Raw genomic sequence first — 20,747 nt, 5'->3', positions numbered from 1 at the left:
TCATGAATGTGTAGTGTAGTTTTTCAGAGTGTATGAGATATAATAACATGGCAACAGATTGACTGTAGAAGTAAATCCAGCTGTCTTCTGAGGAGGTAGATATTTTTTAATGTTTATTTTTGAGAGAGAGAGAGAGAGACAGAGACAGGGCACGAGTTGGGGAGAGGCAGAGAGAAAGGGAGACACAGAATCCAAAGCAGGCTCCAGGCTCTGAGCTGTCAGCACAGAGCCTGACTCAGGGCTTGAACTCACGAACCGCAAGATCATGACCTGAGCTGAAGTCAGACACTTAACCGACTGAGCCACCCCGGGCTGCCCTTATGAGGTAGATACTAAAGGCGTGTGCAAAATGTAAAACAATGCTACTATTTTCAATAATTACTTTCAAATATATGGTAATTTTAAAGAAAAAGATATCATTTACATTAACACGTAATGACTTTATAATTGACATTTTAATGAATTTATAAATAAATATGTTTAAATGTCTCAGTTACTTATTTAGTTTATTTTTAAAATATTCTTTAGAATTTTTTTTAAAGTTTATTTATTTATTTTTGAGAGAGAGGGAAAGATTGAGAGAGCGCAGTGGGGTAGGGGCAGAGAAGAGGGAGAGAGCAGGCTGACAGCCCAAGTTGACAGCACAGAGCTCAATGCGGGGCTCAAACTCATGAACCATGAGATCATGACCTGAGCTGAAATCAAGAGTCGGACCCCGAACCAACCGAGCCACCCCAGCGCCCCTAAATGTCTCAGTTTTAATGCCAAATATAAATAGTAATAGATACAATCTATACAAACGAAAGCTGTATAGTGTATTTTCATTCTTTCCCCGCTTTTTTTATTGTGGTGAAAAACACATAACCTAAAATTTACCATCCTAACCATTTTCAGTGTGAAGTCAGTAGTATATTTGCAATGTTGTGAAAAAGGTCTCCCAAACCCTTCACGTTGCAAGTCTCAAACTCTGTACCCGTTAAAAAACAACTCTCCTTTCCCCCTCTCCCCCAGCCCCTGGTAACCATCATTCTGTTTGATGTTTCTGTGAATTTGACTACTTTAAACACATCTTTTAAGTGGAATTACGCAGTGTTTTTCTTTTTATGACTGGTTTATTTCACCTAGCATAATGCTGTAACATCACATTACAGGATTTCCTTCTTTTTTAAAGACTGAATAATATTCCAGTGTGGTGTGTGTGTGTGTGTGTGTGTGTATCTATATATCTATATCACCTATATCATCTGTGTCATTTATATCATCTATATCTATATATCTGTATCTATACCTATATTATGTGAGATATATATATATATATATATATATATATATATCCATTCATCCACCAATGGACATTTGCATTGCTTCCACCTCTTGGCTATTGTGAATAGTGTTGCTGCAAAGAGAGGTATGCAAACATCCTTTGACCCTGCTTTCAATTCTTTGGGATTTATACCCAAAAGCGGAACTGCTAGATTTTATGGTAGTGTGTGGTTTTTTTTAATTTATTTATTTATTTTGGGAGAGAGAGAGAGAGGGAGCATGTGTACACAGGCGGGGGAGGGGCAAAGAGAAAGGAGAGGGAGAATCCCAAACAGTCTCTGTGCTGACAGTGGAGCTCAGTGTCATGAACCTGTGAAATCGTGACCTGAGCCAAAAACAAGAGTCAGACGCGTAGCCAACTGAGACTCGCAGGAAGCCCTAAATTGCATAGTGGTTCTATTTTTAACTCAATAATGTATTTTTAACTAAGTTGTTTTATTTTGAGATAATTGTAGTTTCATATGCAGTGATAAGAAATAATACAGGGAGATCTATGCACTCTTTACCCAGTTTTCCCGATGGTAAAGTTATAGCACAATATCTCAGAGATGACATTGACGCTGATACAATGAAGGTACAGATCATTTCCATCAACACAAGGAGCCCTCATGATGCCCTTTTAGAGTTACACTCACTTCCTTTCCATCTCCTCATTAACCTTTGCATTGACTGTTCTTTCTGTACTTGAAAAATATTGTGCCATTTTCTTTTGGTCTCCGTGGTTTCTGATGAGATATCTGCTGTTTTTCAAAATGTTTCCCTCTGTATGTCAAGCGTTATTTCTGTCTTGCTGTGTCAAGATAATTTCTTTGATTTTAGTTTTCAGAAGTCTGATCACAATGCGTCTTGGATTTCTTTGTGTCTCTCATTTGGTGTTTGCTCAGCATATTGAATCTGTAGTTTATGTCTTTTGGAAGCGTTTGGTCATTATTTCAATTACTTTTTCAGCCTTGCCTTCTTTCTCCTTCATTCAGTTTTTCTATTTCAGTTATTGTGCATTTCAGTTCTAACATTTCCACTTGGTTCTTATTGATATCTTCTATACCTTTGGTGAAACTTTCTACTTCTTAAATGTGTTTCAAATATGTTTGTAATTGCTCACTAAAGCATTTTTATGACTGCTTTAAAATCTTTCTTGGATAATTGTTATATCTCTGTAGGCTTAGTGTTTGTATCTACCTATTGATTGTCCTTTTTACACCCTGTTTGAGATTTTTCTGGGTTTTGGTATGATTAGTTTTTTTAACTGAAGTCTGGATATTTTGCCGAATTTCTGGATCTTATTTAAATCCTCTGTGTTAGCTAACTTTTTTTTGACGCTGATTTGGCAAGGGAAAAGTGGCTACCTCCTTACTATTATCAGGTTGAGGGTAGAAGTCCAGCTTCCCCACTGCCTTTCACTGAAATCTGGTGGGGTTCTCTTCATTATTGCTGGATGGGGACGGGGGTTCCAGTTCCCCACCAAAATTCCAGTGATACCTGCCTGTCTGGGAGAAGTAAGAGTACCTCACATAGCCTCCATTGATGCCATTTTTGGCATGGAGGAATGCTTTGTCACCCCTGGGCAGTGACTATCCACTAGACTCCCTCTGACATCACCCCAGCAGTGAGGCTGGGGCACCTGGTTACAGTCTCTTGAGAGTGGACGTCTAGACCCTCCACTCAACTTTGCCAGCCTGAGAGGGGTAGGGTACGGTAGGGTACAGTTTTTTTTTTATGTGGTGGAGTAGGACAGTTATTATCTAAAACTTTTCTGTTTACCAGGTTGTCCCCTTTCTTTTCCTCTGGCCAGAGAGAACAGGCTTTCAGAGCCTTCTTTTTAGCGTGTGTATTGGCATTTCTGGATTCCTTCCCTCTTCAGCTCCAAGACTGGGATATATGAGGCAAAAAGGGAACCCAGGGCATGTACCACTATGTTCTTTGTGTCCTGAGATCCCTAGGTGGTCTGCCTTCTTGCCACCTTTTGGAGTCTTTTAGTGTTTGTTTTATGTATAACATCAGAGTTTTTATTGTACCCAGCAAGAGGAATAAGGAAAAGTATGCCTACCCAACATCCCGGAAGTGGAGGACTCAATAATTTTTACAAGGATAAAAAGTCCTGAGACCAAAAGGTTGGGCAACTGCTGATTACATTTAACAGTTCTCAGGTTTTGGATTTCGTGGATCTATAAAACAAAAAAGATTTTAAAAGGTAGTCTTAATAAGGTTGCTTTCTATTCATTGTACCACACAAAATGGTAAAAAACAAATGGTCTTCTCATAATTTATCACCACCTTTTCACAAAAGAACTGCATTACCACCAAAAAGTAAGAAACCAAAAATCTCAGAAGTTGCAATCCTTCAAAATGTACAAATAGCACATTACAAAAAATTTTACCTTCACAGTCTTTTTTATGTACCTCAACTCCCTCAGGTCCACTGGAAACTCAATTTTACATAAGCACTAATGGAGAGACAAGCATGTTGGAGCTCCTTCTCTGGTTTACCTCTCTGACAGTGGTGGTTTTAAACTCAAACTAGGTGGCCTATTGTAAGGAAACTATACAAATTGATTAAATGAAATTCTCTCTAGATTCATTTTGTGGGTTTGCAGAGAAAAGTACCTTTTTACGCTTGAACTAGAAAATCGAGCTGCTTGCTTCATGTAGGAAATTGCCACATATACCCATATATACCCAGATTCGGGGATAATTGTCCAATATGGTACTGCAAATAGGTCCGTGAGAAGGACTGTAATGGCCGAAGCTTCTTGTTATTTTGGGATAGATGTTTATTACAAGCTTTTGTTTCTTATGTTTTTCCTCATGTTTTTACCTAGAGGCTGTTGTAATAGGCGTAGTTTTAATAGCACATAAATAAATAAAGTATTGGGTCCAATCCAGATAGAATTGGGCTCTGCAGTTGTTCTCTCCTACACACACTCACAGCATTACTCAGTTTCTGCAGGCTTCATGAGCCCAAGAATTAAGAGAGATTTGGACAAGGCCCTTTGCTCCTCCTGGGTTCTCCAGCGGTCAGTGGAATGTTCCTCCAGGACGTGGCACTCAATCATTGGGTCTACAGAAATAGGCTTTCTGAAATAGTGGAGGTTCTGTATATAAGAAGACATTATTTAAGTCCTTGTGGTCTTGGTTTCTTTAACAGAACTCTCTTTAGATTGAATCATTCCCCAAAGGGCCATCAAGCCAAGTGTCAATTTAATCTCAAATCCTCAAAGGAAAAGCTTACAGTTGTCAATGGTGTGTCCTTCTCAAGTTGGAAATAAGACAGCTCTAGCTTTCTGCTAGGCCATGAAGCATTGATTGCAGGAGAGAGCAAATGCTCGTACAGTCTAATCAATCTCACAGAGCAGATGGATGTGGCAATTAGTGCAAAGACAATTTTGCCAAGAATATTAACACTTCTTAAGTTTATCAAGAAAGGGTGAAGTTTCTAGTCAATAATTTTCTAAATTTATAGAAGACTTACTGGTGAACAACAGGGTGTGGGATGTCTAGTCTTATGCTTTTGCACAGGCCAACGAGGTAACTAGTAGAAACGAAAGAATTGGGTTCTTTGTACACATCCAGTGAGACTGTGGAGTTGAGAACAAATGAGTTCTATTTAATATATGCTCTAACTCTTGTAAAAAAATACTGAAATGATTAATTTGTTTTGATACAAATTATTCAGAAAACTGCTTTAATTCTTTACCTTTCCAAACCTTGGCGCAGTTCAGTGATCTAGAACAGGGGTTGACAAACATTTTCTATAAAGGGCCAGAGAGTAAATATTTTAGGCTTGATGGCCATATGGCCTCTTTCATAGCCATGCTAATTCTTCTGTTGTAGCACAAAAGCGGCCACAGAGAATATAAATCAATGGGCATGGCTATGTTCCAATAAAACTTTATTTATAAAACAAGTGGCAATACAGATTTGGACCATGGACCATAGACTGCAGAAGTCTGATCCAGGGCTTTGATATGATCATTTGATCTCCTCTAATATTATAGATAGAATACTTTCTTTTTTCCAAAATCAGGGCACTTATTAGAAGCAGCAAACTTTAAAAAGGAGTGCTTCTAGAATCATTGAAAGAGGTCAGTTTCCATAATTTCCTTTTTACTCATAATAGGGAAATATTCATGAGGTATGCTTCCCCTTTGAGTGATCTCACTTGCCATCCAAAGACTTCTTATATCCTCCCTAACATCTTTGTCCTTTTTTCCCTGAGTCCCTCTTCCTTCTTTTAGCTCTCTTCTCTTTTTTCCTTAGTTTCTTTTGCACAACCCTCCCCCTACTCCCTTTCCACATTTCAACTTCGTTTTAGTCAAATAGGATTTTGTAACATTGCCCAACAACCTAACCAAGAATTGAGTGTTAAAACTATCAACGCTTAGTAAGGATAAAGCAGTGAGTGCCAAGGCAAAAACGATAGCTACTTTTTGAGGGGTGAAAGAGCTTTTGAGAGATATATTCACTAGGGCCAGTTACATAAATTCTCTGTGTTTCAGTTTAATTATCAATAATCTATTGATAATAATGTATCTACCTTATATGGTTGTTATACAGATTAAGTGAATTTGTATTGTAAAGGGCTTAGAAAACTGCTAGCTAGCATTTAAGTTCAGGAACAAGGCAAAGGTATCTTCTCTCCCCATTTTTATTCAACATTGTACTGGATGTTCTAGAAAAAGAGAAGAGAAGAGAAGAGGAGAAGAGAAGAGAACAGAATAGAAGAGAAGAGAAGAGAAGAAAGTAGGTATTTAGATTGCAAAGAAGAAATAAAGCCATTTTTATTTTTAGATGACATGATAATCTGTGTAGGAAACATGATGGAATCTAGGAAAAAGCTCCTAGAACTAAGTGAACGTAGGCTAGGTTGCAGGATAAAAGATCAGTATACAAAAAAAAAAAAAATGAATTCTGTATCCATATTCTAGGAACAAACAATTAGAAATCAAAAATTCTAAAAATATATGTGATGGAATAAAAAATATGAAATAGTTTAGGGGTAAATCTGAAAAGATACGCTAGAACTGTATATTGCAAACCATAAAACATTGCTGAGAGAAAGTAAAGAAAACCTAAATAAATGAAGACGTATATAGTGCTCAAGGATCTGAAGATTCAATATTGTTAAAAGGCTCTTTTGCAAAATTATCTATGGAGTTAAAGCAATCTCAGTCAAAATTCAGCAGATGTGTTTTTTTTCTTGTAGAAATTGACAAGCTGAATCTAGAATTCACAGGGAGATGAAAAGACCCAGAATCACCAAGACAATTTTTAAGAATAATAAAATTTGAAGACTCTAGATTACCTAGATCACTTGAATTTAAGACACGTAGAGCTAATCAGAACAGCATGGTCTTGGTGGAAAGGTTGATAAAAGTGAGAAAATAAATTTTGAAAAAGTCCAGAAGTGACACACACATGTATGGTCAATCGATTTTGGACAAAAGTGCAAATGTAATTAGGTGGAAAAAGAATAAGCTTTTAAACAAATGGTACTGGAATAATTGGAAATGCTTATGGAAAAAAGAAAGAAAGAACAAATTTTGATCCACACCTTGACACCTTATACCGTATATAAAAATTAACTCAAAATAGATCATACTTAAAACTATGAATCTTCGAAAAGAAAAGAAAAAACTTTTGTGACCTTGGATTCCGCAAATATAACACTAAAAGCAAGACGTTTAAAGGCAAAAACAAAATTGTTAAATTGGACTTCACCTAAAACCTTTCTGGTTTCAAAGGACACTATTAAGAGAATGAGAACATAAGCCATAGACTGAAATACTATTTGCAAATCACATATCTGACAAAGGACTTGTAACCAAAATATATAAAGGACTCTCAAAAGTCAGTAATAAGAAAACAAACAACCAATAAAAAAAATTGGTAAAAGAACAAACCCTTCATAAAGAAGATACATGGATAGCAAATCACATGAAAAGATATTCAGTGGGAAATGCAATTTATTACAGAAATGCAAATTAAAATTGTGAGGTATCACTGCACACCTATTGGATGTTTAAAATTAAAAAGTCTGACCATATCAAGTGTCGGCAAAGATCTTAATTGATGAAACAAATTGCACTATATCTCAATAATATACTCACTATATACTCAAAAATAAACAAACTGAACGTGGATCAATCTTATAATAATTATGCTTAGCGAAAGAAGGTGGACAAAAGTGAGTACCTTCTAAATTCTATTTATATAAAACCTTAGAATATGCAAACTAATTTATAATGACAGAAAGCAGATCCGTGCTTTCATGGGCATGGTGATTAATGAGGATGGGAAGGTGGGAGGGAGGAATTATTACAAAAAGGCACAAGGAAACTACTGGGATAATGGACATGTTCGTTGTGTTCCCAATCATGTGGGTGTATAAATATACACACATATCTGTATGTGTGTGCATATGTGTGTGTGAAAACTTATCAGTCTGTGTACTTTAAGTGTATGCAGTTTATTGTATGTCAATTGTACCTCAATAAAGCTGTTGCCTACTCTAATAAATTGTGTAGGATCTCATGATATGCATTTCTGTGTGTCAAATATTCTTGTCAATTTGTGTTATTTTCTATCCAAATTTTTATATGTTTTGTTTTATTTTTTCTTTTTTTGTCCCATGATATTGCAGTACATATAGAAGGCTTGCTAATTCTTTTTGTAATAAGATGGGGTACAGAAAGACACACAAATACAAAAATGTCATATTTCAGCAGGACCATGAGATGCTATAGGCTAACAAAAGTCTCTACATGTGTCCATTTATTTTTTTTCCTTCTTTTTTTTTTTTAATGTTTATTTATTTTTGAGACAGAGAGAGACAGAGCATGAACGGGGGAGGAGCAGAGAGAGAGAGAGTGAGACACAGAATCCGAAGCAGGCTCCAGGCTCTGCGCTGTCAGCACAGAGCCCAACGCGGGGCTCGAACTCCCGGACCATGAGATAGTGACCTGAGCCAAAGTCAGACGCTTAACCAACTGAGCCACCCAGGGGCCCCTACATGTGTCCATTTAAAAAGCCCCACTAAAAGGATTGTCCATGGGATATGGGTCTCATTCCTTATTATGTGTCCAATATTTCTTCCAAATTATCTGATCTCATTCATTCACAAACCAAACATAGATTTCCATGTCAGGATTGGAGTCATACAAACACAGGATAGTGAATTTACTTGCTATCATACAGTTGATTATAACTATAGTTTAAACATCGTATGAAAAACTGTAGCTAGAAAGTTCTACTGATGTTCGATGTGGTGTTTCCTCTCTATATTACAATTTTTTTTCTTAAGTGTTCAATAGAATAGCTTATTTTCAGAATCATCCTGACGCAGTCTGACATTTGAGGGGTTTGATTTTATTTGATGCATTACTCTTTTTAAAAAATAGGATAGATGCCAGATGCCTCTATGAACTTACGTTTATAGCATAAGTCTACTGGACTCTACCAATTGGAATTAATTGTGAATTAATTTAATGTAGTTTGAGATGCAGGAATGATCGACTGCAATTAACTTTTTGTTATGTTATTTCTGGTTCTTGAAACGGTAGCCCCAATTTAGAGATTTTTTTTTCTCCCCAGGCTTAGATTTCCGTCCTTTTTAGTGTAGCCTTCATGGGCACCTTGCAAATAGGTTACCTCACTATTTTTCAGGTCTACTGTGGTAGCCACTTCTTCATTTCTCTGCTTCTCACCTGTGTCTGTCTATTTATTTGTTTAAGATGTCAAAGGAAAATGAAAAGTAACACCGCAAAATACCACCTTGAAAAAGAAGATGCCAACAAATTCTTTTCTGCACCTGAAGCTTTTAATTCTTTAATCCACTATGGAATGTTGCTTAATTACATATTTTATTATGCATAACTGAAAATTATGTACTTTAGTTTCAACAATGATATGAAAGCACGTATTGTTTATAAATAAAGAGAGGCTGGTTTGTCCCTTTTTTTCTTATGTTACAAATATTTGTGGAATTCTCACAGGCTCTCTTTCTAAAATTGGCTTTTTGAGAATTCCCAGAGAGTTCCGAGGAAAACTTCATTTTTTTTCTCCAGAAATCAGAAAATTCATTACTTTGTAAAAAGTGAGATGATGCCAGAACATCATTATGGGAAAAAGCCATTGAACAGTTTGAATATTTTGATAAAAATTTCATCTCTAATGTTAATGAGTTTCACAGTGTCCTTATTGGGAAAATGTTACAGTGGTTGACCTGGGGATGAATCGTCAGGGGTTCATTACATTATTCTATTTTTTCGTGTATATTTTACATTCCTATAAGATGTATGTTTTTTTAGAAAAAAATATTTTCTGTATATGGCTCTTACACCAGGACAGCAGAGTTTGGAGGTTAACATCTCACACATTTGATTTCGACTACTTAGTGATAGACTTTTTCATATTAACAAAATACATGCTACATTATATTTCTGAAATTTCTGAATTGCAACTGATGTTTCTACAGTTTCTGCATTTGGAGAAGCTTTTATAAAGGAGAAAATAGAGATAGAAATGCATAGAGGGAAGGCTTGGGTTTGAAACCAACGTGGCCACTTAGATGGACAAATGAGTTACCCTAGTTGAGTTTCCTCTCCCTGGTTTTTGAAGTGGGACTTTTCAGAGCCTGCCGGAAGTGTCTCAGAGTGGGATGGAGGTATGTTTGCGGCAGTACCTTATATAATGAAGCATTTTACAAATGTTGCTATTTTCATCTTAAGCATATCTGCGTGTGCGGTCAGTGAGGGGCCCTGGGAACACAGGAAGGCTTTGAAAGAGACCTGGTAACATTTGGAAAGTAAAATTGGAAACAAAGGCAGAGTAGGTGACACCTGTCTGGGCAGTAAGATGCTATGGGACAGGTTTGTGCTCTGGACAAATGCTCATTTTGCATCACACTGCCACAGACCCGATGAGTTAGCAGACATTAAATATTCGGACCTTCTCAACATCCTCATTTATAACAGGTACTGTTCTTTTGTGAGTGGAAAATCAGAGCAGCACACGGGGCGTCGTTTCTTTTGGGGGCGTAAAGACACGAATTAGATCCTGTCACTGTAATGAAGCCGTAACTACCATAGAGAGCAAATAATACCAGTGCAAGAAATTCAACTAATAGTACAGAAATAATGTTCAAGGTTTAATTTAGTGCAAAATAGGTCACTTTAGAGTTTATGTTTACTTTGCAAGGCAACAAGTATAAGGTAGTCTTTTACTGTATTCCCTCATCAACCATTGCCAGAGACCGGGGGCCCAGGTCACGTGCTTTTGATCACACTAAGGCTATTAGCAGTTGAAAATAGTTGACAGAAGGTGACTTAATACACAACCTCGGTGTAAGGCAAGAAGCCATAATGGAATTTTAGTGGAATTATCTTGATAAAATTAAATTTGGAGATACATGATTCATATAAGTAGGGTAATGTAAGAAAGGCTTAATTAAAAATGTTGCTCATCTTTTAAACATTAATTCCAAACTACTTTTATTTAACATTTGGTATTGTTAAACAGGTAATAGTATTCTGGACATACACCTTTCACCACATCTCTTTATTAAGGGTACTTTATATTTTATCAAAAATGTGCAGGTTAATAGATTGTAATTTAACCTCTGTTGCAAGACATGCAAGTATTTAGTATTTACATTGAAAGGATTGCCTTGGAAGAAACACTGAATCCGTAATATGCCCCCTTTAAAAGTCCAAAATATTTACTTGCAAGATAAGCTCCAGTATCAGTATCTTCTGATATTTTAAATGTGATAAATGTTTCTGGACCTTCGTTGGTTTCCACACTATCATGCAGATTTTTGGCTTGCTTTGACAAGACAGTCCTATCTGGGGGCTATATAATAGGGTATACACATTTTGCTCCTTTTGAAAATATCACCAGGCAGTTCAGAATACCTCATTTATTGATAATATTGTGACAATCAAGGACCTTAATATTAGCTGATGGTAACAATAGGGAAAAGGGCAGAATTTAATAGTGGAATGTACGGGATTGTCAGTTTTACTCAATGTTGAATCATTTTGAAAATGTTTTCTACTCAAGCTATATATTTTAGATAAGCACAGTTAGATATAGATATCACTACTTGGAAAAAAAAAAGAACACTTCTTTTAAGCTCAGAATTCCTTAGGACTAAATGTTAATCAATACACATTTTATACATAATATGTACAGACTTTTTAACCAAGTGCCATACAACTAGGGCACAGATATTAGTTACCTTGGTTTTCAAAGGTTATGTGTCAACTCTGCATATTACGTGCCAAGGAGATACTGTCAACATTATTTTTTGCATAATGTGCAAGTATTATATGGCCACAGAGTGTAATACAAATTAGTGGCAAAGTGCTGAGGGAAGGAATCCATGACAGATTCAGATGCACAAGGTTGAATATTACCTGCAAACTACCTGACTCTGCTAAGGTCTTAACAGCACAAAGCGCTAGGTCATGCCCAGCTTTTAAAAGTTTCTGAAATACTTGGACACAATGAAGCTTGTTCAAGGAGTGTTTACCATAGCCACCTGTAGTAAGAGGACAGGTATTAACAATAAAAAACATCAGGGGAGCAATGTGGAAGATCACCCGAACGAATCATTGTCAAATTGTGCCATCTTCCCTGGAAACAATTTTGCTCACTCCATCATGACCATCACTCTCTTTTAATATGTGCTTTTATTTTAATTTTTGGCTTAAAATATCATATTAGTACGATTATGCTGCTTAAGTTAAAGGGTCTGAGACTTTCATTAGTATTGTATTGATTTCTTACACACACTCATCAATTCTTTCAAAATGCGATTTCAAAAGAAATGAGGTTACTGTGAATGGCGAAATCGTATTTGCAACCCAATTTTTCGTTCTAAAGAAATTAAATTTCTGGCACCTTATATTCTGTTGGGCTGGTTAAAAAAATAAAAGTCTACTCTTTGCTCTACCTTTCTCCCCTAAACTCAGAGGAGAAAAAGCAGGAGAAAGGAATTTGTAAAAAACTTTATGGCACACTCGTTTCTATGTATTCCTTTTCTAAATACATGAAATCTAGCTTCTATTTTATTAATTCAAATGTCGTTTGCTCAAGTGATTTTCTGAACTCTACGCAAGAAATGTTTAAAAGTTGTCTTCTCGTTTAATAAAAAGAACTGAAAACTTTTTCAATGCAATTTTAAGTTACAGCAAACCAGCTGCCTTCGTAGTTCAGCTGTGCTTCAAAAGTAAATAGTACTTTTACGGCTGAATTGGGAGTCTTCAATGATGCCATTTTAGTTCCTTAAGTAAAAGTTCAACATTAAAGCAGCCCAGTTGCGTACCACTGAGCTCATCAGGGCCTGGAAAAACGTTAGGCATGAAGAGATTGGACAATTTCAGAACCAACCATCAAGGAACCCAGACGGATACCCCTATTAACATCTAGGAAACCTTAAAAAGCAGCAAAAGATAAAGTGAATACAAACAAAATACTAACAATCAAAAACTGCAACGCTGGCCTCAATCCCTTCCACGACCGTGATTAGCACATCTCATTCTAGATCTTGGAGTTTACAGAGCTTTATGTTGCGAGAGTTCAGAAGACTGTGTTTAAGATCCAGGTGTGTTATTCTTATTTTCTTCATTTAGTTCCTATAGTTATGACATACACAACCAAATGAGCTCCGAGTTAACTCATATTCCACTTAGAACTTAAAAAAATACATTGCTTACTATGAGGTTTTTATACAGAAGGTCCATTTTTCCCCTACTTACTTTATGTTACTGGTAAAGGCCTTTAAAATATTTATACATTTGCTTAAAAAAAGCGTTGCCATAATCAAATATTGTGAAATAAATGCAGATGAATTCATTCTAAGTGCATAACTCCTAGAGACTAGATTTATGTTTTCGTTGGCAGGTCTTTTGACCATCCTGCTCTCTCTGTTTGCTAGGCAAAATGTTAAGCAAAAACAGGCTATGGTCTTTGTTGTTAAACTGAAAAAAAATGACCACGTTTGTGACTGAAATTTACAGTGTTTCAAGTGACTTTTCAGTTGCTCTTTATAAAATCGGTAAAATATCCTCAAGAAAGTATTAACATGCACCTAACTGAGAGGGCCATCTTTGACTCTTTCAAGTTACTTCACATAAGCAGACAAACCCTACCATGTCATACCATACAAACAATTTTAATTGTGTAGTTACAGTCAATAACCACTCCTAATCAGAACATTTCTGCATAAAGAAAATTGTGATACACTTATAAAAACAGCCAGCTGTAACAAAATAGCTGGTGTTTTCATAGCCATAAACTCATAAAAAAGAAATACACCTTTATACAGAAATTTTATACAGATGTAGCTTTAAAATTGATTGTAAACCAAAGGAAGACACATTGCAAACATCCATTATTTTCACATTAATTGCATAATTTTCTAAGGTGATCTATTAGTTTTATTTACCTAAGCTTATTTGCATGATAGTAAAAATTGCATACAACAATAAGAGTGAAGCTTATAGTATGAATTGCTTGGATAACATAGAGCACTTTTTATAGGCAACTGTGTAAAGCACATTTTCTCTATTTAAAACTTTTAAGACACTTTGTTTTACTGCCCATCAAAATACATTTATAAATAGAAAAGAATCAGTATGGTAACAAGAGAAGCAATATTACATTTAACGGAAACTTCCAAAAAATTAATTACAACATGATGCTGCAGGATCTACAAATAAATAATGAGGACTAAATTGTGTTTCACATTTTCTTTTCATTTTTTAAAAAATCATGTAACAATGAGAATGAAAAAAATTACAGTGAACTTTTATTTCCAAAATAAAAACAAATTTGAATTACGGCAGTGCCATATAATACAAGGCATTTGTTGGCATATGTCATCTTTAAACTGCATTCCACAGTCTATAGTTCTTTTGTAACATACAATAGAGTAACAAACTCTTTTTTTTTTTTTTTAAAATAAGGGGCGAGTTTCCAAAGATCAGTGTGGAGTGTTACAGAAATAATTAAAGGAAGGAAATAATAATCACAGAAGTTATAATGCTTGTTTGAGGCTCCAGAATAATAATTTTTTTTTTTTTAAAAAAAGATATCACTGGTATCATGCTTACGGGTATGCACCTCGATGCGTCCCGTGAACACAAATTTTAATTTTAAATACCAAACAATCCTCGATGCTTCACCTGGGGCTGCCAAGCAGTTTGTAAAACAGAGTAAAACATTTAGTGCAGTCTGTATTATCCTTTCTCAACTTTCCTGTTTGTGCAAGTTTCTGAAGATTCATTGGCCAAACCATGAACAACAAAGGTTTTCTGAGAGAATACAAGGTGGACTTCTCATGTCGTTAGTAAATACCAGTGGCACTGTTGAATGAAAATAATACTTTGATCTCAGTCTTTCAAGTCAGTGTTAATGTCTGTGTTTCCTTCCACCGACAGCTCTTCTTCTAGCTTCACCGAGAAAAGGGTGTTAGCATTTTTGTCTTGGGCACTCTCTTCCAAATCCTTAAGCAACTCCTCTTCCTTGTATTCGGCCACATCCACCTCTAAGCCGGAGTTGTCCTTCAGTTTGCCATGGTGCTTGAGATAATACCGCTGGTTCTGAAAGAACTTGATGATGGTGTACTTGGGAAGGTCAAGTTGCGCGGACAGAGTCTGGATGGCCTCTTCGTCCGGGTACAGGCCCACGTCTTGGATGAAACTCTGGAGGATGCCCAGGGCTTCCACGGAAATTTTCGTCCGCGGCCGGGTCTTCTGCCGGTTCTCGTCCTCGGCCTCTGCGGGCGAGGCCACCGTGGGCTGCCGCGGGGGGAGCCGGGGCCCGGCCGGCTGCTGCGCCTGCGCCTGCGGGGGTGGCGGCGCCGGCTGCTGCTGCGCCTGCGCCTGCGGCTGCTGCTGCAAAGGAACAAGCGGACAGTCAGAGCTCTGCCTTCTCCCCAGGCGGGCGCGCGAAGCCATCTGGGAGGAAGCAGGTGGCTCGGAATCCCACCAGTAGCTTCTCCGAGGGGGACAAGATTCAGGACAAAAAGGGAGACCGGCTAGATGGCCCACGCCATCAGGGGAAGAAGTCAAAATGATAAAAACCGGGAGGGGAGGCATTACTAGGATTTTGGAGGCAGCCGCTGGGCTGCATTATCGGAGGTCAGTGGAGCCTCCCTGCCCTTCATTTTCTGTCTGGCTCACGTTAGTGAAAAGTCAGCGCGCTGAAAATATGAGCCATGAACTTCAGCAGAAGGATACGCATCAAAGACGAAGACAGCAAAGCAGATTATGATGTAAATAATGAACAAAGATTTAAAACGAAGATTGAGGAGTAAGGATTTCAAAGGCATTTTAGAAAGGAGAGCTACAGAGCCCTGGGGAAAGAAATGTGTGTTTTGCCTCATTTCATCCATGGCTAAAACATGGAGCAAGAACAGAAAGTCTTATTTAAATTCCAAATAAAATAGATAAACGTCTGCTCTTTTTCAGCACTATCCCCTAAGACTCCGAGGATTTTTGGGATTCTCACTTTTGTGAGTTTCCTACCAGTCAGTTCCGATTTAATACACGCACAATTACTTACCAAATTGCACTAGGCTGACACTGCAAGTTTTTTTTTTTTTCCTACGGAAAAATAAAGGTTTGATCCACCATACAACGGCTAGCAAATTGTTTTGTCTATAGTAAACTGAGATGTGATTAGGATTTAAATTTAGTGTATACAGACACTTTTTCGTAATTAGTGTCTGTATATGTGCTGTAATTTCCATACACAATTATACATAACAAATGTGTGACACATGCACATACTGTATACTCTATATCCATAATTCTTATCATCAAAGCAAATCAACCTGAGTAAGCCGCGAAATATTAGAACGTTTATACCGTGCCTAAGCATTTCCTTTTATCCCCCTAAGAAACAATTTTATTAAAAACAATTTACATTTTCAAACAAGTACTATTTTTATTACTTAACATACACCTTTCTTTTTTTTTTTTTTTTTTTGTTTTTGCTAAACAGTTTTTCAGGCTTTCATGATTATTTTAGTGCTTGATATCCTAAGGGATTCTCTTTTCCAATTTATCTTTAATACACACTCAAGGATTTTTTTTTCCTAGTGGATGGATAGCCCTATTATTGTTTTCAGCTGTGTGTGTGTGTCTGCGTGTGTACACACACACAGACATACACACACACACACACACACACACACACACACACACACACATTTTCCACAGCAATACCAAGAAATAATGCAGGTGATTCAACAAAGACAGAATTTTAGGACTCTGCAAAGCAATGGCATTTTCTCTTACATGGGAAAGCTAAAAATATCCCCTTAGATTTAACAGAAATACATCATACAAATCAAGGCCATAAGGCACCAACAAACTACATGATCATAGAGCCTCCCAATCTAAACTCACAGGGGCGTTCCCTCAGTGGATGAATGGAGACCAGTCCCATGACCAGCTCAGCACACGGCTGAATCTGGGGCACAGTGGTCTTTGGCTACCACCATGGTTAGTATGTCCTTTGCAAGTCTGAAAATCCAGACCAAGGGAGAGCAGGTCTTCACGCCACCCCCTCTCGCTGGCAGAGGTTAACTTGTGCCCGCTCACCTGAGGAGCAGCACCGAGCCATGGTGCAGGGGTCAGCAGGCCTGGTAAGAAAACGCCTCTAGACTCTCCTTTCCCAAGGGTGGTGGGAGAGGGGCTCTAAAGGAAAGACAAACAGACGTGACTCACCCCTAACCTGTGTTCTGTGAGGGTGTGGGGAGACAGCTACAAGGTGAAGGAAGGGCCAAGGAGTCAGAAGCAAGATTCCAATTAGGTTTCCCTCCCCTCCTCGTCCTGGACAGCACCCAAGGAGGTATAACGTTGTGATTGCACAGACCTCCTCTACAGAAACGACAGGAATCCCTTTCCTAAAGGGCAGTGTTGGTAGTCATTAGAAAAATAGTGGGGTTTTTTTTTAGATTCTGATTTTCAAAACACAAAAACAAAATTTGAGCTCTCACACACAAAACCACCCAATTCGAACAAAAACACACTTGCCAAACAAGTGTTAAAAAGGGGGTTCCTGCCACTTTGTGGGTGGGGAGATGAGGGAAGAGGAACACAATACACATGTTGGAAAAAGTGTGTTAATTTCCCTTTACTCCCCTGAGCAAGATGGCAGCGTATTGTTATCTCTTGCTAAAGCCTATGTTTAGACTGGCGGGAAGAAGAGAAACGCTAATTTCCCTGCTAAGTGTAAAGCTCTATTTACTTAGTGCTATATTGAATTGGCCAAGGTAAACGAACCTGAATCTGCTCTGCTGGAACATGGATAATGTGGGGCGGCCTGTCGCCATGGTGATGCACCGCGTTGCTCTCCTGTTCATAAATGGCATCACGTTCTGGCTGAGGAAGACTGAGGAACCTTCGGATCATGGAGAGGTTCTCCCACAGAGTCCTGTTTTCTGGAGAGGGATCTTCTTTCCAGCGTAACAGCTCACACAACCACCCCTTGGAGACAAGGGCATAATAGGTCAGTTCATGCCTGCGGGGGGGCTGGTATGTTCCATTAAGAGCTAAAAAGAAAAGACCCTGTGAAGTTAACTTTTTTTCATAAGCTCAAAACACTCCAACCTGCTTAAAAAAAAATTTTTTTTTTAACCTGTTAAGAAAGAATAGCTGTAGGTGTCAGGGAGGTAGGCTCTGTTTCTAATAAATGTTCAGATTTGCATCTCAAAAGAGGGTCATATTTTTTAGATTCCAAGGGCAAGACACATTTACCACGGACTTTGCAATATGTGAAACATGAGAAGAGCCAAGTTGAGTGTGCTTCTAGTCGTGCCCAACTTTCTTGTCTGATGAGTGGCCGTCTGAGATCCTGAAGGTATTTAAGAGATAGGGCAGATTTTTGGAATAGTTTTTTTTCTAAAAGGATTCCTCAAGTTTATACTTCTTGTATTAGGAAGGAAACTACGTGTAAATATTTGTGTGTGTGTGTGTGTGTGTGTGTGTGAGAGAGAGAGAGAGAGAGAGAGAGAGAGAGAGAGAGAACAGACATGTGCAGTAGTGTGAGTGAGAACGTTGTCTAGTGTAAGCGTAATGCTCAGAATGGGCATTAGAAGAATTCTCCCAGAAACAACTTTCCAGAAAAACATCTCAGGGCCTGTTTTTTTCTGCCCACTGCAGTGTGCAACATATGATTCATCAGGCAAGAATTTTAATAGATTTCCTAGGCTGAGAGAAGGAAATGTCCAATGAATGCCCAAACCTGAACCTCTCTGATGCCTCCCCTAGGGTCCCATTTTTGATCCTCAGATTATCTGTCAAAAACTGAGTGGTCCAACAGAGGACGCTGTCTAACATCTTCTAATCACCATTCCAAACGTTCTTCATTTTGGCTGCCATGATGGACACTAAGCAACGGGGTGGCGAGAGGGAGCGTGTGTCCCACCCAAACCCCTTCACCAGCAAGGCAACCACCTGCAGCTGCCGTGCTGCCTGCTAACAGCTCAGAGCCACATCCTTCTCTGGGGCGATGTCTGGAGTCATCTCGCCTGGAGATGCCTGGACAGTTCCTCCACGTCCTCACTGACCCCCTCAGTGGCCAGTGACTGGCTGACCCAGTGGTACAACGTTCCTGTCCTCTTCCCCTCAAGGGACCACTCACTCAACCCTTCAATTTACTCAACAGAGATGGCCCTCCCCATTCTTCTTACTCCCTTCCCCCATCAATACAGACCACCTGAGGCCATACCTCTTACCGGACCCCTATCTCTTCCCTATCCTCCCTCACTCCTTCCAGGTCTCTCATAAAAGCCTAGACACTTGATTCCTGTCTTAGGCTCTACTTTAGGGACTTGACCGAAGATGAAGGGATTTCTTGGAAATGCCAACTAAATTAGTTCGATGGGAGTGGAAAAAGCACAATTTCTTTATCATCTGCGTTTTAGAACTGGCCAACGAGTTTTTTTTTTTGGTGTATTGCTGCTGTTGTTGTATGGGGTGAGACCAGGGAATGGTATGACTTTTCTCCATTCGTCCCATACTGAACTACCGGAGGAAATTCCCCTTCCCCTTCTAACTGCAACATACAGCGAAAAGAAACAAGGCCCATTCTGCCCCAAATGGCCTATTTGAGAGAATTTAAAAGAAAAGATGGAGAGCTGCTAACATTAGCTTCCCAAGACCCACCTACTAACCAGCCAAGGGTGAGTGACTGTTGCTAAACCTCATGAGATCTATTTTTTTCTAAGACATTTGTTTCTCTACTCAACAGGTCTCTTAATTAAACAAATATGTACAAGGAGATGGTCACGCAATCATGCACTCATTCAGTGCCACTGAATGCATAATTCAAGGCTGAGAGAGCAGGCAGTAAACTGAAGATTTACCGGCAAGAATATTAGTGAAAAAAAGTAATAATTGTGATGAGCATGTCACTGAATGTGCTTCTTTCCTAACCATGGCAATTCTATGTTTATTTCCAGAAAAATATGATGATGTGTCATATTTTCGCTCTATATGAGTATAACATTAACTCTCAAACTGTATTTGAGTATTTGAGGTATTTGAGACCCACTTGCACATGTGCCCTGGAGATGTTTATTTAGCTCTTATTGGCAAATATTTGCTATCTGGATTGAGCCATGAAAATATTTTATATTTTCCTACATCTCAGCTATTTCTTTATACTTTACCTCTAAGTTGGATGCTGTGCAGGTTTCAGATATATATCTTCCTGTAGGCTTGAATATTAACTATGGTTAAGATGGCTTTCCTCCTCCATTCTTCAGCTACGGCAATTGACAGGCCCCCATGCCTACACGGAGCAAACTACTGCAGTTCTATTTATCTTTCAAGATGTTAGAGGGCTCATTAAAAACAGAACAGAAAAGTTGGTATTTTGGGGGTTTTGTACTTAGCTAGTATTGTATATTGGCCCACTAAGTGCTAAACATTGAGTAGCTAAGGTTTTTTTTTTTTTTTTTTTAAGAAATAAATGCCTGTAACTAAAAATTGCTGAAAGTTAAATTAAGAATAATTCACGTAAGAAAAGCTTCTTGGAGAGAGCTGAAAAACTCCAATAATTTTTCCAATCCTTTAGAAAAACTTTTTAAAGTAACACAGAGATCAGTTAGCACTCGGATATATGAGAAAAAACATGTGGATCACAGATGTTCTTTGGAAAAGAAAATCATTAGTTCTTTTAAAATGGCTAATAATGATAGCTAATTCCTAAACAATCACACTCATGCTGGTTTAACAAATATTTCAGAAAAAGAGCCGTGACTCATTCAACAAATATTTTGCTCATATTGTCACTTCTGTGTCTCTATACTGATGAAATGGATCCTTATTTTTATTAATTGCCCATGACTACCATAACATTTCCAGTAGTTTGCTATTAACCTCTGCCCTTAAATAATACTTCTAATT

At 38.0% G+C, this 20,747-nt stretch overlaps 1 protein-coding gene across 7 annotated transcripts in view; it reads right to left on the bottom strand.

The window, feature by feature from the left end:
• Positions 1-10,785: 10,785 nt before the first annotated feature.
• The window catches only part of SATB1 (SATB homeobox 1), a 103,582-nt gene continuing 93,620 nt past the window's right edge, over positions 10,786-20,747 (bottom strand). For 4 of the 7 annotated variants that reach the window (XM_030330147.1, XM_030330146.1, XM_030330148.1 and 1 more), the window contains 3 exons: positions 17,619-17,822; positions 16,935-17,030; positions 10,786-15,221 (listed from right to left, as the gene is read on the bottom strand). In XM_030330147.1, coding sequence (XP_030186007.1) covers positions 14,718-15,221; positions 16,935-17,030; positions 17,619-17,822 — 804 coding nt within the window. In that variant the 3' untranslated portion in view covers positions 10,786-14,717. The remainder of the gene's footprint in view (positions 15,222-16,934; positions 17,031-17,618; positions 17,823-20,747) is intronic. The other 3 variants (XM_030330150.1, XM_030330151.1, XM_030330152.1) reach the window with 3 other exon arrangements.

The sequence above is a fragment of the Lynx canadensis genome, chromosome C2 (genome assembly GCF_007474595.2).
Source record: "Lynx canadensis isolate LIC74 chromosome C2, mLynCan4.pri.v2, whole genome shotgun sequence".
Taxonomy (NCBI): domain Eukaryota; kingdom Metazoa; phylum Chordata; class Mammalia; order Carnivora; family Felidae; genus Lynx; species Lynx canadensis.
The sequence above is the reverse complement of the archived record's forward strand: the minus strand, read 5'-3'. Positions and strand labels throughout refer to the sequence as shown.